Below are 15,847 nucleotides of genomic sequence, written 5' to 3'. Positions count from 1 at the left end.
CACTGAGAAGTATGCCAAAGTGGCAAGTCATAAGTTCACTTACATGTACAGTATTTCTGTTCTTGTTAGCACCCTGAATCATATCCTTAGGCTTTTTCTTGCTGGACAAGACGATTAAAGAAGTACCTTTCCTACAGAGCACTTTTTCTCTACGGAATGACAACCTCTTAAGACATGACACTTATCCAGCAGATAAGAATGCCTGTACAAAATTGTCTTCTAAATAATTCATTTTGACCTGTGCTTCAAAGGCAGTTTGGGATCACTAATGGAAGGCTAGATTGTTGCCTGGTACTCTTGTACTTATGAAGTCAGCAAAAGATAGTCTTGAGATTCTAAATGACATTTTTGTCATGCAGTATTTCTTTCACTGTGGTGAAAATTTAGTGGTCAAATATTTTTATGTTAATCTGTCTGGAAAGGGCATCTGTTCTCAGAAATAAAACTATATAGTTTACAGTTAAGTTATTTAATTGTTTTGATGCAGCAATATCCAAATATTATTATAAATGCATACAGGCTATTATAATTTAACATCAAGATTGTAATTCTGGGTGTGCATTAACAATCTTTGAACTGCAAAATTCTTCCATGATACACAAATGGGCAGTTTGAGATAATTTTATCATAATGTGTTTTCTAGATTGCTTTAAGAGAGCAAAGTATTTAAAATAACTACCCTGGGGCAATTGCTTTGCATTTGAGATGGTCTGTTAATATATTTACTTTGCATTACTATAAGACTTGAAGTGAACTTTTGATATCCAAATAATTAGCTCTTGGTGAGATCATCTTTGTTTCTTGAGTCTGAAGTATCATAATTGTAATACCTGAGGAATTACTGTCCCATATGAGCGTCTAATTAGGAGTCAGTACATCCATTCAGTGTAAATATGGTGATCCTCAATTAAATTTGTCTGAATTTTGGAAGGAATTTCTTTGCAATTTTTCCTTCTTGGGGGAAAAAAACTCCCCAGATCTTCTTCTACTGAAGCCACTGGGTAATATCATGACATATCATGGTCGACATATTATCAGCTCTGTAGTGTGCTCATCCTCAATGCTGATGTTCTATTACTGACCGTCCCTGTGGCTTCCTGAGATAAGCCAGGTGATGAAGGCATCTGATTGAATCTAACCTCAAGCAAGACAGGTGATAGTGAAAGGAAAACATTTTGAAGATCCATAGCTTCTCACAGTACTGGGGAAGTGTGCCACCCTCAAATAGTCAGATTACAGCTAAGTGTTCTTCTCAGTTCTGTTGCTTCTAGACTTATATGCCCTTTGGTTTTGGACAGTGACTTGACTAAAACGATCTGTGCCTGCTGACTTCCAGGTTATATAACTGAAACTTGCTGAACTGGAAAATGAGTGCATAAAGAAGCTCCATCAGATTCAAAACACAGCAGCTTTCTTCTTACTCTGGTGTTATACTCATTACATTGGTTGTTCATAGACCATCGGATACATTTCAAGATACTGGTTCTCATTCTTAAAACCCTTACTGTCACTGAACCAAGTTACCAAATGGAATGCATTTTTCTGAGGAAGATTGAATTCCCTTGATAATTATGTTGCATAGTAACATAAAACTTATGAGAGCAGAAGACCAACCTTTCTTGGCCAGTGGCCCAAGACCACGGCAATATATGTGCTCGATAATGTCAGGGCTGGGGCATGGGCAGCCTGGTGTAAGGATTAGAATTGGGCGCAGGCCTAGAGTCAAGGGGTTAGGAGTCAGTTCCTAAATCAAGGTGGGTTGGAATGCCAGAAGATCAGAATTGAGAGACAAACCAGAGGGCAGGGATGAAGAGTCAGGCTGAATGAGGATACCAGGAGGTCAGGATCAGAAGGTGGGAAAGGGGAATCACCAGACCAGCAGCCTGGGGCAGGGTGAAGCCCAGTTGTACAGACAGCTTCCTGTTTCCTCTTCTGGCTTAAATAAGGGCTGCAGTCCAATCAGGAGCCTTGGGGTCCAGGCTCATGGAAGGCTTGTATTACAGCATGTATGTGACTATTTTCCACTGACTCCCATGTACACTGTTTGGGGTCATAGTTTTCCCAGTCAATCAGATATAAACGTTTATTGCCAATGTTTAGAATTGAAGATCTCTCTCACAACACATTCCTCATGGCCTTGTACGCATACTGGCGGGGGAGGCGGTTGGATCCTGTGTGGAAATGAATCCTTGGAAAAGGGTTTCAGGAGGTATAGGTCAGCAATATGGGGTTAACTTGGCAATGGATTTGATAAGGGTCAAAGGATTGGAAGTCTAACTTACATGAAGGTCTGTTTCTGCAGAGATGCTCTGTTGAGAGAGACACCTTTTATCCCACTGACCAGGTGGAGCCTGGTCGATGATGATGGTCTACATCTCGCTTGTAGTTGACTTTTGCTTTTTCCAAGTGACCCTTTGCTTCCTCCTGGATTTGATGAATCCTCTGCACCAAGTCCAAGGTTTTTGGATTAGGAGAGGTCATAAGTAGCTTTGAGTGGAATCCAGAGTGATGCCCATAGTTATCAAAGAAAGGGCTTTTTCCTATGGAAGCATAATATGTCTTGTTATATGCAAACTCCACATAGGGTAATAGTGAGGAACAATTATCTTGATGAATGTTAATATAATATTATAGGTATTGCTCTAAAATCTGATTGAGCCTTTCCATCTGGCTATTGGACTGAAGGTGGTAGGAGAGAAGAGATGCAGCTGGACCCTCAGAAGGGCCTCACACCAGAATCTGGTTATAAATTATGACCATCTATCAGCAGTGACACCTTTTCTGGTGCCCCTGAATGCGTCATGTAACACAGGACTTCATAGGATCCTGCAATGTATGTGCTCAAGCCAAGGTGCTGTGCCACAAACCCTGCAATATGCTCTATCCTGAAGACACTGCAACCTGATCCCTGGTCATTAATGTATTGGATTTTATTGTGAAGCTGTCTGAGTCCAGTGGGCTCATGACAGTCTTGACCTGGGGGAACATAAATGTGGTTGTTTACTAATGTGACCCCCTTCCAAGTGTTGTGCGGTTCCCTGTTAATGGCAGCTTGTTCTTTAGGCAGAATTTCTGAGGCAGAGGCAGAGCGAATCAGTTTGACTAGGTCCTGACAAAAAGCAGTATTCAGGAAGTTGAAGGGCTTAAGGTTGTGAGCCAGTTCCTGGCTAGTCTAGGAATCAAAGCTTCTAGTATCAAAGCTTCAGGACAAAGCATCGGCTTTGCGTTTTTGATTCTGGAGCGCTATGTGATGATGAAGATGAACCACAAATAAATAAATAGAGCTCACTAGAGGTGATTTAATACCGTTGCCTTGCACAGATATTTGAGTTTTTCGTGGAAGTGTATATCTGGACTGGATAGTGAGCCCCTTCCAAATAATGTTGCCACTCCTCAAAGGCCACCTTAGTGGCTTGGAGCTACTGATCCAGGCTCTTATAGTTCTGTTTGGTGGGAAAAAGATTCCATGAATAATAGGCATGCTGGTGTAGTGTTTGTTCGGGTCCGTGTTGTTGGGAGAGTACGACCTTGATTGTTGTATTAGAAAGATTTGGGTGTGTGACAGGGCACTGGCTGAGAACTGAAGGTTAAGCCAGCCCTTTGTCCCTGGAGCCCTAGTCAAAGCGGGAGTGCAGCCAGCTGAACGAGCCTGCGGGGACTGGGCTAATGGAGCAGCTGTTACGCTCATTAGGCTGGCCCTATAAAGGCTCATAGAAAGGAGCTCAAGGGGGGCTCACCAGAGACTCACAGCAGGGAGGTAGCAGGAGCAGTAGGAGGAAGGAAGGGGCAAGTGGTCTGCCTGGGAGGGAGAAGCCTCAGTTGAAGGGGAGCTGCCCTAAGTGAGGAGTTGAGACTGAGTGGCCCCTGAGCCCAGACGGTACATGTGAATAGTTGGTGGGGGACAAGCTTGTAAATAAAGAGCACTCATGGGAACACAAAGCTGCGATCTGTGTGTGGTTTATGGGGCAGAGGACCTGAGCAGCAGGAGAGCCGGTGCTAACCTGCTACACATGGGAGCTTGTCCAGGACCAACAGCCAACGAATGTGGTTGGTGGCCCAGGGGTGGATGAGACCCTACAATGGCTCTTGAAACAACAAGAGCAGATGCAGCAGGCAATGGAAAGCTTCCAGCGAGCTCAACAGACAGAGAGGCAGGCCCTGCTTGCCTGGCAGGCTGGGCAACAGAAGAGCCTCCAGGGTTTTATTCGGGAGCAAGCCAGTATACAGCAGCAACTACTGCAGCAAGTGGTGAGCCTTGTGATCGGGGATGGCAGTTGACCCCCGGGTCTGGGACTTTGTAAAATGGGCCCGGCAGATAACCCAGATGTCTTCCTTGGGACTTTTGAGTGGGTAGCCCTCGGTGCCAGGTGAGACAGAGCAACCTCAGTCCTATATCTGGCCCCTACCTAGCCAGTGAGGTGCGGGCGGCTTACATGGCTTTAAGCAAGGAGCAGGCCAGGGGGTACGAGGCAGTAGGGGCGGCCGTCCTCGATTGGGTGGACCAGGAGTGTGTGGTCCTGAGCGTTTGCCCAGAGATTAATGGACTGGGGTGACCGCTGCCTGAGGCCAGAGTCACATACCATAGGGCAGATCATGGACGCGATTGGTCTAGAACAATTTTTACATAGCCTATCCGAACATATCCAGGTTTGGGTTAGGAGGCATCAACCAGGGATGGTAGATGCGGCAGTCAAGCTCACGGAGTATGTGGAGGCAGATTTGTCCCAGAGAGATGGTCCGCCCGACCAGGGACCAGAGTGGGGCAAGAAGCCCCAGGGAACCAACCCCTGGAAAGGGCCCAGAGAGGAAGAGGGAGGAGCCCCGAGCTACCAGTGAAGCCGGGCAGCTGGTCTGCTGACAGTGTGGCCAGCCAGGACATAAGAAGAGTGCCTGCCTGCAGATGGACTATCGTTGGACTGAGATTGGAGGGGGAGGCAAGGGGCTGAAGTTGTTTCATAAATTATGCAAGCTGGTTAGCAAAGTAGCAACAATTTAACAAAATACAAATGGTTCTCTAAACGCTTGAAAGGCTCCTTCTTTTAAATAAATGGTGTATATACACTAACCATAATCCTTTTGTATAGGTATAAGTCAATAATTACTTTAAAGAGTATTTCAGGTTAAATTTTTTAGCTTGTTAGACTTTTGCTTTTTAACAGTGGGGGATAAATATTTTAAGTACTCGTGTTAAATATCGAAGCCGCTAAACATAATTGTCAATTATGAAATATGGGGAAATTTAACTGAGTGATTACTTTTCACAAAAGCACCAGGAAAACAAAAATAATTGAATTATGTGAGGACTCAAAGTGCTTGTGTTGAAGCAAAGGTAGAGGTTGTTGTCTGCTTAATTGTGCATCAGTGTATGGTAACTGTTCAGTTTCATTTACATAACTCCTGTTGATTAATTAGTGCCAAATAATTCAATGGTTTAAAACACAACAAAAAACCAAGTTGCACTGGCAGGTTTACATGGCTTATCTTTAAAACATTCAAATGTTTCCTTGCATTTCAGGGGTTTTGTATAAATCTCAGTGCCCCTGTGAATGGAAGGAAACTGTGTATGAGTGCGTGTACACTCGCACAAACATATGTAACTCAGGCACTTAAAAGCAAGGAAATAGAGTTAAGGACTTCATAAATCTTAAACAACCCACCTAATGAACAAGGTCCCCACTTGTTTGCATTTGTTTCCTACTGTTTCAGAGTCCTTTAATTGTATTTCAAGTGGCTGAAAAGAACTTGTGATGGTTACACTGGAAATCCCTTTGTGGTGAATATTCAAATGCGTGATAGCATGCAAGTAGGAGTTTCTGTCCTCTGGATGGTTCTGGCACACATGAGGTATATTCCTAACAACATTAATTTATAGAAGAGATATACTCGGAGAACTTTAATTACAAATGGGTAACTTGTTTTTATTTGTTATTTCAGTAGGTCCTCCTTTCTGTGAAAAGTTAAGGTAGAACATCTCAAGGGAGAAGCATAATTCTAATCTGTGTCATATTGTTTTAAACAGGTGAAATACCACCTATGAGATGGATAGTAAATTTTGACAGAGATCTTCTAGATGGTCTGGTATTGGCAGCACAGGTGGCAGCTTATTGCCCATATTTGGTAATATCTTTTTTCAGATCTTTTTATTAAAAAAAAATTATTGTAAGCTTTATATCTGAATGAATATGAGTCTAAGTATTTATTACCACTGTGATTATCCACTTTCACTTTGGAACTTTTGGCTTGCAAGAACTTTAAAATATGAAGCCATATGTAGTAAGTCTTTATTTCAGTGATTACTCTTTTCTTAAGTATGCACTTAAGATGGAATATTTACCTCAGGGTTTATATGAACATTTCGTGTATTAATGAGAAGGTGAAAATATATATATTTATATATATGTAGTTTCCCCCAGTGTAATACAATGATTTTGCTCTTCTGTACAGATTTCCACTCACTTTGTGAATATGTATACTAATCCGGGAACTCCTGAACAACGTCTGCACAATTGCTTGATCCTTGTGAATGCTTTTCGTGCTGTCAACCTTGATATAGATGTCCAGGTAAATGGTTTTATATCACATGTGCTGTATACATTTTGAATATTATTTGTTACTTTATTTTATTAATAATACCTTGCCTATCATTTGGGTAAGAATGAGATGAAGTGAATTTTTCATAATGTACTTTTAAAATGAAGAAACTGAAATACTGCTTCATATAAAACTACAGCATTACTTCAAAAAACGTGTGTGTGTGTGTGTGTGTGTGTGTGTGTACGTACACGTACACGTACACACCCCCCTCCCCAACATACATAATAAGAGTGTAATGTCATTGAAGGATCTGGTATCCCAAACCACAAAATTGAAGCTTGAGTGGCTTATTAATAGTATTGAAGTTCCAAGAATAAATAATAGAAAAATGGTTTGTATCCAGGAACTTCAGTCATACATCTGTGAAAAATAATGTACTGTAAAATTTTCAGAAGTGCTGAAATTGACTTTTTCAATAGGACTTTGGCTTCTAAATCACTTAGGCACTTTTGAAAACTTTACCTGTAGACATATTTACAGGTTGGGGGACTATGTCCTGGAAAGTAGTCACTCTGCAGTGGATTTAAAAATCATTATAAATAGCCATCTGAATATGAGCTCCCATTACAATGCTCTAGCTTCTTGTTTCTCATCTGGTGGGTCACAAAAGGCAACCTGAGAGGTCCTGTGGCACTGGAATTTTTTTTTTTACAATCTAAAGCTATTAAAATCTTGTTCCCCTATTCCCCACACAGCCTTATTTTCTGTCAGTCTTTCAAAACACACACACAACTCATAGATTTATCATTGTTGTCTTGGATGCATTTTTACTTTTACAGTAAATAGAAATGGATAATGAAAATTGACTTTACATAAGGGGCCACTAACCTGAAAAATTTGAGAAACATTAATCTAGTTGAAATGGGTAACACGGTTATTAGGTGTATAAACAAAGGTGTGTCAAGTAGGGGTAAGATTTATTGGGTGAAATTCTAAGGTTGATGTTAAAAGGAGGGCAAACTGTGATTATAATGGTTCCTTCCAGCTTCAACATCTGGGAATCTATTATGTAGTTGTGTTGGGATACTGTGTGTGCAAAACTTCTCTGAAAGACTCTAGGTGTTTTTAGGGTGATTTCTTGGTACTGCTGGCACTGGTAGAATTTTCAAACTGGAAAAAATTTAAGCATGACTAGTGTATGTTGGTCTATGTAGGTATGCATGCACATGCTTGCATACACATGTAAAACTTTGACTATGTTATTTTCGAATCCAGGAATTTTTCCTAAGACTTCACCCCATCCTATGGTTTGGGACTATATACATCTTGTGAAGCAAGTGAGTTTACCGTCACTTTTTAAAAAAGAGCCTGAAGATGTCCATATTCATAATGTTACCACATTACAGAAAGGGCCACAATAATCTCGCCAATCTGCCCGTGCGTCAATACCCACTTTAGCATTCCAGTCTTCTTGTACAATCAGGGTATCTTTCTTGTGTACCTTATCGATGGTGTCTTGGAGCTGATTATAAAAATCTTCAATTTGCTCGTCATCATAATCTCTTGTAGGGGTGTAGACTTCTACTACTGTGATGTTGAATAGTGCTGCTATTAGGAAGATAGGGATAAGCCTGCTGGATATTGGGCGGCACCCTGGTACTGAATTCTTGATACCTTTTATGCACAAGAAATCCTATGCCATTGACATGTTTGTCTTCTCCACTGTAGTAGAGTACATGGCCTTCTTCCATTAGTGCCTCTCCAAAGTTCTTCCATCTGACCTCGGAGATTCCTAGGAGGTGCCAGATGTATTGTTCCATTTTATATGTGAGTTCTTTCAACCTCCCTGTTTGCCTCAGTGTCCTTATGTGCCATCTGACTATGGTGATGTTATCTCTTCCACGAATCTTCTTTGTTGAGGTTCCACCAATAATACACTTTTCACGTCCCACTGATGGGGAATGGATAGTGCTTAAGGAAGATAGTCAGTCCAAATATCATCAGTACCAAGTTTGATTTAAAAAGACTCTATGACACAAGCATTGCAGAGTCATTTCAAGCAATGATAGGCAGAAAATTTGCCCCGCTGCTTGTTCTGGAGGAAGATGTAGAAACACTGACTAACAATTTTAACACTGTAATGAATGAGGTAGCAATGGGCATCCTTGGGAAATATCGTAGGAAGATAAAACCTTGGGTCACAAATGAAATACTGAAAATGTGTGACATCAGAAGAGAACTTAAGAGAGATAAGAACAGCACTGAGGGAGCTGTCAAATACAGAGAGATTGGCAAAAAGATCAGGAAAGGAATGAAGGTGGCCAAGGAGACATGGATCGAAAAATAATGCTCTAAAATTGAAGAGTACGTTAACAATAAAAATAGCAAGAGAACCTTCTGTCATGTTGGGTAGATTGGGGGGAGAGCATTTGTTATAGTGTTTGACATTGTATGTCAAAATCATAATAATTCATGTGAGATATGCCATGTCAGGCACTGTTAGAAAGATTGTAATATGCTAAGTCAGATAATAATACTTATGTTCATGTGTAATATGTAAAATGGAAGTTATAGATATATTTGAGATCTGTATTTCAAATTGTGTTGCTTGGGCAACACCCCAGACAGGATGGCTGCAGGACAATAGCCAGCTTAATGGCCCATTGAGACATCCCCAGGTGCAAGGGGCCCAGGGGGAGAAGCCGGAGATATGCCTGATGAAGCACCAGGACTTTCCCATGTGACTCTGCACTCCATTTTGGTTCCTGTGAAATTCCACAGGCAGCATACCTGATGAAGCACCAGAGCTGTCCCATGTGACTCTGGACTGCATTTTAGTTCTTGTAACATTCCACAAGACCGCATGGCCAGGGACAGAGGGTATATAAGACCAAACCACAGAAACCATTTTGCCTTCTATCCTGAGCTTCAGCCACCTACCTACCTCTGGATCAAGTCATCTGCAACTGAAGCCCATCTAGGTACTGGATGTATACCAGAGGAGACTATACAAGCCTGCAACTCCACATTTCTTCTAGAAACCTGATGTATATGGACTTTCAATCATTTGTATGTATCTGATTTGCTTTGACCCTTTAACATTTCTCTTATGGTTTATTTCTTTCTTTTTACACCTTTAGTTTTAGTTGCTAAAGGATTGGCTGGCAGCGTGGTATTTTAGGTAAGATCCAAACTTATATTGAACGGGTACTGTGGCTGACCCCTTGGGGTCAGAGGGGACCTTTGTAGTAAAGAGCATAGAGTTTAAATAACTGGTCTCTTTACTGGACCTAGTGCTGATTTAGGATCCTGGAGCTGAAATGCAGTAAAGGGGGCTGTGTGCATTTGTATACTGGCTTCTGTGGGGATTCAGAAGTGCAGTTTGTGGCTGGTTGGGAAGTCTGGCTTCAGTGCCATCCACCAGTGTTGGGAGAATCTACTCTCCGTTTGCAGCCTGCCCTGACCTTGGCATTTTCAGGAGGCTACCCTGGGCATGGATGGGTCACACGTTCCAGGTTGTAAAAGATCTGACGAAGGAAAGATGGACCAAAGTCAACTCATTTCAAAATAAAGAAGGGAACAGTTTCACAGAAGAAAAGGACATCATCAATAGGTGGACAAACTACTGCTTTGATCTGTACAACCACCAGATAAATGAAGATTCTAGTGTCCTAGACGGTCCGGATTCAATGGAGGAGGAGATTTTCCAATACTGCGTGAAGTAGTGGACGTAGCTGTGAAATCACTCAAGAACGGAAAGGCTACAGATATTGACAACATCTCAGCTGAACTGTTGAAATTTGGAGGATAAAGAGTAATAGATGTACTCTCCAAGATCTGCAACAAGATCTGGCAGACCAGTGAGCGGCCCTCCACATGGACTAAGTCATTAATCATTACTCTGCCAAAGAAAGGCAACCTGCAACTTTGTCAAAATTAGCGGACTGTAAGCTTAATTAGCCATCTGAACAAAGTGATGCTGAAAGTTATTTTGAACAGAGAGAAGCTACAAGCTGAGAATATCAGAGCTGATGAACTGGCTGGCTTTCATGCTGGAAGAAGTACCATAGAATAGATTTTCAACCTTCGTGTTTTATGTGAGAAGTACTTATAACACCAGTAGGATATCTAACAGATCTTTGTTGACTTCAAGAAGGCATTTAACAGAGTATTGCATGAAGCTCTCTGGGCAGCCATGAAAAAGTACAACATAGGTCATAAGCTTATTTTTACCATTAAACAACTGTATGCCAAGGCCAACAGTGCAGTTCTTGTCAATGGTGCAATAGGAGAGTGGTTTTACACCACTGTTGGGGTTCAGCCAGGCTGCCTTCTTTCATCCACACTGTTCAACATCTACTTGGAGTGCATAATGACTGATGCCCTAGAAGATCACATATGTACAGTTAGTACTGGGAGGTAAACAATCTCAAATCTTCAATTCGCTGATGACATTGACAGCCTGGCAGGTAGCGAAGAGGAACTGGCTAACCTTGTGAAATGATTGGATAAAACTTCTGCAAAGTGCAGCATGGAAATTAACACAGAAAAAAACAAGCTGATGACAAACAAACGTGATGGAATCAACTTACACATCACTGTTAATGGACAAGAATTGGAGTTCAAGTGTCTGGGGGCAATCATTACTGACGAGGGATCAAAGGCAGAAATTATGGCAAGAACTGCACAAAAAGCAGCAACACTGGCAAAGTTAAAGCCAATTTGGAGGAACAAGAACATGTCCCTGAAGTTCAAACTGAAACTGCTTCATGCAATGGTCATCTCCATTTTTTTGTATGCGTGTGAGACATGGACCCTTACAGCAGAACGTGAACGGAAAATACAGGCAGTGGAGATGAGATACTTCCATAAAATCTGGTCATCTCCTACCTTGACCATGTCACTAATGAAGAGGTTCAGAACATAATCATCCAATATGCTGGGTCACATGAAGATCTCCTGATGACTGTGAAGAAGCGAAAGCTAACGTGGTACGGCCATGTAACAAGATCATCTGGCCTATCCAAGATCATCCTTCAAGAGACAGTACAGGGGACGAGAAGAAGAGGCAGGCAGAAGAAGAGATGGACTGATGACATAGAAGAGTGGACAGGAATGGACTTTGCAGAGACTCAGGCACTGACACAGAATCGTCAAGGGTGGAGACGATTGATCATTCATCAGTGATGGTGCCCCAATGACCAATGTGGTTATGGGATCGATAATGATAACGATAACTGTATTTGTATCTTTTGGTGGTGGAGTATTAGTTTTGTAAATGATTTCATATATTATATCTCTGGTGTGCAGTGTGAAGTTCACAACAGTAACATTTCCTCTTTTCACATTTCAAACATTGCAACCCTCTGTAAAATTTAAGATATTTTGGATTCTTTGACAGTGGGGAAGTGGAGCTGTTCTGATTCTATTGTTGAACAACTTCTTAATTCTTGGTTTACGGAGTGAAATTTGTATTCCTTTCTCTTCCCTACTAAACATTCAAGATCATTGTCCTGAACACATGGGAAGAAAGACAAGAAACCAGGAATGTGATTTACCTAGGTTGCAATTTTTTTAACTTAACTCATCTGGGAATAACTGGTATAGTACAGGTCATCTTTCCTTCTGTAATCTGTTCAACCTTGTGGAGGGCTGCTGTCAGCCCCTATCCCTCCACAGTTGTTCCCATTCCATTGCTGGGACCCCACTGCATTCCCCTCATATCAAGATTAAGGGGCTGTGGAAAGGGGGGTTGTCTCCTCTCTGTACATCAGGAGCCCCAACCCTGTTCTCATCTTTTTTTGGGGATGCCTTCCCCTAAATCCACACCAGTTACAATTTATTAGGGTGCCAAAACCCCTATCAAATGAGTACCTGCACTATATAACTGCCACCAAGAGGTGCCAGCAGTCAACTTGGCTGTCTCGGTTGCGCAGCTGGGTTCCCAGATAGTTAACAATTCCCTTTCTCACATCAGGCAAAAATATATATGCTCCCTAGTCAGAGAGGTGTGCCCCATCTTCACTGAATAACTCAGCTAATGAATATGATGATCACCGGTCCACCCCACGAGCATGCAAATTTAACCACCTTCTGATCTGTGCACCTTCTGAACTTGTCAATACGTAGAGGGCCAGCCGCTTCCAACTGCAACATTTCAGACCATTTTACAGTTATCCCTGGGATCTGCTTTAAATTTCCTTGCCATAATGATTAAGTCAACCCCTTTACAAAATTTCAAATTATTTTAATCTGGGTGTGTGCTAATCCTTTTAGATTGCTGCTTCCTAGCTGCCAAAGAGTGTAAGAGGGACATCCTTTGTTTCCCTAGAATGCCCCCTTCCTTGTCCCTAGCATGTCCCCTTCGAGAACCACTTCACCACTGAGGCCTTGCTGTGAGCTGCCAGGAAAACTGGTTGCCTGCATATGGGCCCAATGCATGATACTGTGTCCATGGATCTAAACACCTGCTCTTATGCCCTGTTGCCTTCCTCCTGAAAATTGGCAAAAACAAAAAAAAAAAATGGCACTTTCTCATTGTGGGTTTCTACTTTCAACCAAGGGTCTCCCATATGTTGTGTATGCATTCAGATGCCATTAAACGATTACCTGTGTCCCATTCCTAGTTGTGCTGCTGCAGATGTCACCACCAAAACCCTGAAAGGAATATTATGAGAAAATGGGATCCAAATGTGCCAGAAGGGAAGCCTCACAGTATAAGCCTCTTTTTTAAGATGGCCACATACTGAAATTTTGCGATGTAGTTCTGTCTCCAGGAAGAAAAAAAATGGCCCATCACTAGCCAGCTGCAGCCCTATGTAAATTCTTAATGCTGTGACTGTGCATGTCTCTGCCTTCCCACCTTCATGCAATATTATGGACTCACCTTGCCATCCCTGATCTGTCTTTGACATTCTCAAGGTCAAGATGACTGATTGCTCACCCAACTGTAAGTCCCTAACTCCAAATCCCTACCTGAAGTATCCATTGCTGACCCAGACACCAAGTCACTGACTCTAAATGCTCCAAAAAATGCCAGTTGCAAAACTGCCTTAAACAAAGATGCCTTGTGGCCGCATTAATGTACCTAGTGAAGAACTCCCTCCAGATTCCAAAGAATCTGAATGGTGGCGGGTCATTGGGGATCTTCCCTCAGCCAGATCATGATCACCCATTTAATAACCTCCTAACTAAAAACCCACCACAAAGATCTGCATAACCTGATAGTTTGCTACAAAATATGGTGCTTGATAAACGACTGGAGATGGCTGATGTACCTGATCTTCAGAAATTGTCCAAATCTTACACAGGCCCACCTTAGCCTGAACTTAAGTAAATTCTATAAAACATCTCACGTTCAGTCTAAATGTTCATGGTGCTACTAATTGCTGCACTAATCCAATAGTAGTCAGGAGGCAAAGTTTCCAAAAGCCTGCAGCATCTGTTTGAGTTCCTTGCTAGTACCTGGTGCCAAGTTTTGAAATTTGTTCACCTGTAATAGAGAGAAAGCATCAGCTATGCCATTATTAATCCCAGGAACATTTTTAGCAATAAAACAGATGATATAAATTAAAACACTGCAATAAAAATGTCCTAACCTTCCTCATAACCCTGAGTGGTGATTTACAGGACTGGCTAATAGTAACATGTATCATTGCCAGATTGTCACTCTAGATTTCACTCTTTTTTCCAGTTCACAAATTCCATCCTCCAAATTGTCACTGCTATGAAAATGGTAGAAAAATCCAGGAATGTTTTGTTGTTAATTATCGTCCTTTGTATCCAGTCAGTGGACCATCTCTGAGCACATCACCTGTGATGGTGAAAATCCCCAAACCCAATGTCCCCTGATGCATCTGATTGAACTTTGAGGGCTGCCTTTATCAATGAATCCTGTCTCTAGAAATAAACTCCGTGAAGTGAGTTAGGAAATGTTGCCTTACGCATACATTCTCCTTCATTTCTTCATTCAGTCTTAGAAAATGATTCGGCTTCGCTATCTCTAAGCATGCAGAACTCTTGTGATTTCTCAAGAGGGCCAGTACAGCCAAGAAAGTTACTGAAGCCAAGAAACTGCAGGCTATTTTTCTTCATCTTAATTTTGCCATGACTCAGCATGCAAAGTTAAGATGACCAAGCTTATTCACAAGGGGTTTGGAGATACCATCCTCTGTATCTAACTCTGTTCCTAAGTAAATCAGCTAGGCATAGGACCCTTTATTTTTCTTCTGTCAGGAGTACTCCCAGGCACTGGCCAAGGCCTGAAATGGAACCTGCAGGTTGGCATGTTCCTTGGAATCTGTTCTACCTGCAAACAAGAAGTCATCAAGGTAGCATGTGCCACGTATGGTAAGTCTGACTCCTGGGCCAAAGCCCAGTCCATCACCATGCTGAACTTTTTAAATGATGAGTATGACACTGAGTGTCCCATTGGTATGGCCTTGTCAAAATGAAATTGACTTTGGGGGGGAAGTTCTCTGAGAATTTAGTGGTAGTTGCTGAAATTTCTACTTAGTTTCATTTTGCTAATATTGCTTTAGAACCACAAGCCCTCACAATGTTCACAGCAGTGTCAAAGGGAGAGTAGTTACTGAAAAAAATTCTGTGCCTATTGCATCATTTGCTGAGCTTCTCCATCATAAACAGCTGGTGGATTGAGCAATATTCCCTAAGAGTCTTCTTGGGAACCAACTCTAAAAGAGACACTTGTAGGTGAGATATAGGCAAGTATGTGACTGGTCCTTTAATTTTGTTAATGATTTATTTCTTGTGAGCTTTGCAACTCAAATCTTCTATAAACTTTTATTTAGAGACTTCATGTGAGTTCTAACTTCTTCATATAGTGTCCTGAATCCTAATATAAACACTTCCCCTAACTATGCCCTCCTTATCTGGTTAGGGTAATCCCAAAGGGGTACCTGAAACACCTTGAAAGGGATTCAGCACCTGCATGCTTAACACTCCCTGATTTGTAACTCTTACCCCATCATAGAGATCAGCATCTATTTGGCCCAATATTGAGCCCACACTTGGTGTGCAAGAGTGCCCTTGCCAACTTTCCCAAAAAGAAATGTGTGTGTATTTCTGGGTGATTTGCTGTAAAACAATCTCATATTGTTGCTGGTTTTAGTTGTGATAATTCCGTTTCAGTAAAATATAATAATGATACTTAGCACTGCTACAGCACCATACACGCTAGTATGATGCGGTTATGGAGCTGTTGAAGGCAATTCAATTTGTTTAACTTCTCAAGGGATGGGAGTTAAGAGATGGTTTGTGTCTTTGCTTGAGATATAGGAGAGCAGCAGTGACT

General features: G+C 41.7%; 1 protein-coding gene across 1 annotated transcript in view; it reads left to right on the top strand.

Annotated features, from left to right (window-relative positions):
* Positions 1–15,847, top strand: part of LOC137150972 (cilia- and flagella-associated protein 47-like) — a 294,207-nt gene that overhangs the window by 198,594 nt on the left and 79,766 nt on the right. The window contains exons 34-35 of the mRNA XM_067545101.1: positions 6,020–6,117; positions 6,445–6,561. Of these exons, the coding sequence (XP_067401202.1) occupies positions 6,020–6,117; positions 6,445–6,561 (215 nt within the window). The remainder of the gene's footprint in view (positions 1–6,019; positions 6,118–6,444; positions 6,562–15,847) is intronic.

The sequence above is a fragment of the Emydura macquarii genome, unplaced genomic scaffold, assembly GCF_026122565.2.
Source record: "Emydura macquarii macquarii isolate MOO-44397 ecotype Brisbane River unplaced genomic scaffold, CSIRO-AGI_Emac_v2 contig_1043, whole genome shotgun sequence".
Taxonomy (NCBI): domain Eukaryota; kingdom Metazoa; phylum Chordata; order Testudines; family Chelidae; genus Emydura; species Emydura macquarii.
Note: the sequence above shows the minus strand (reverse complement) of the source record. Positions and strands in the feature narration are given on the sequence as shown.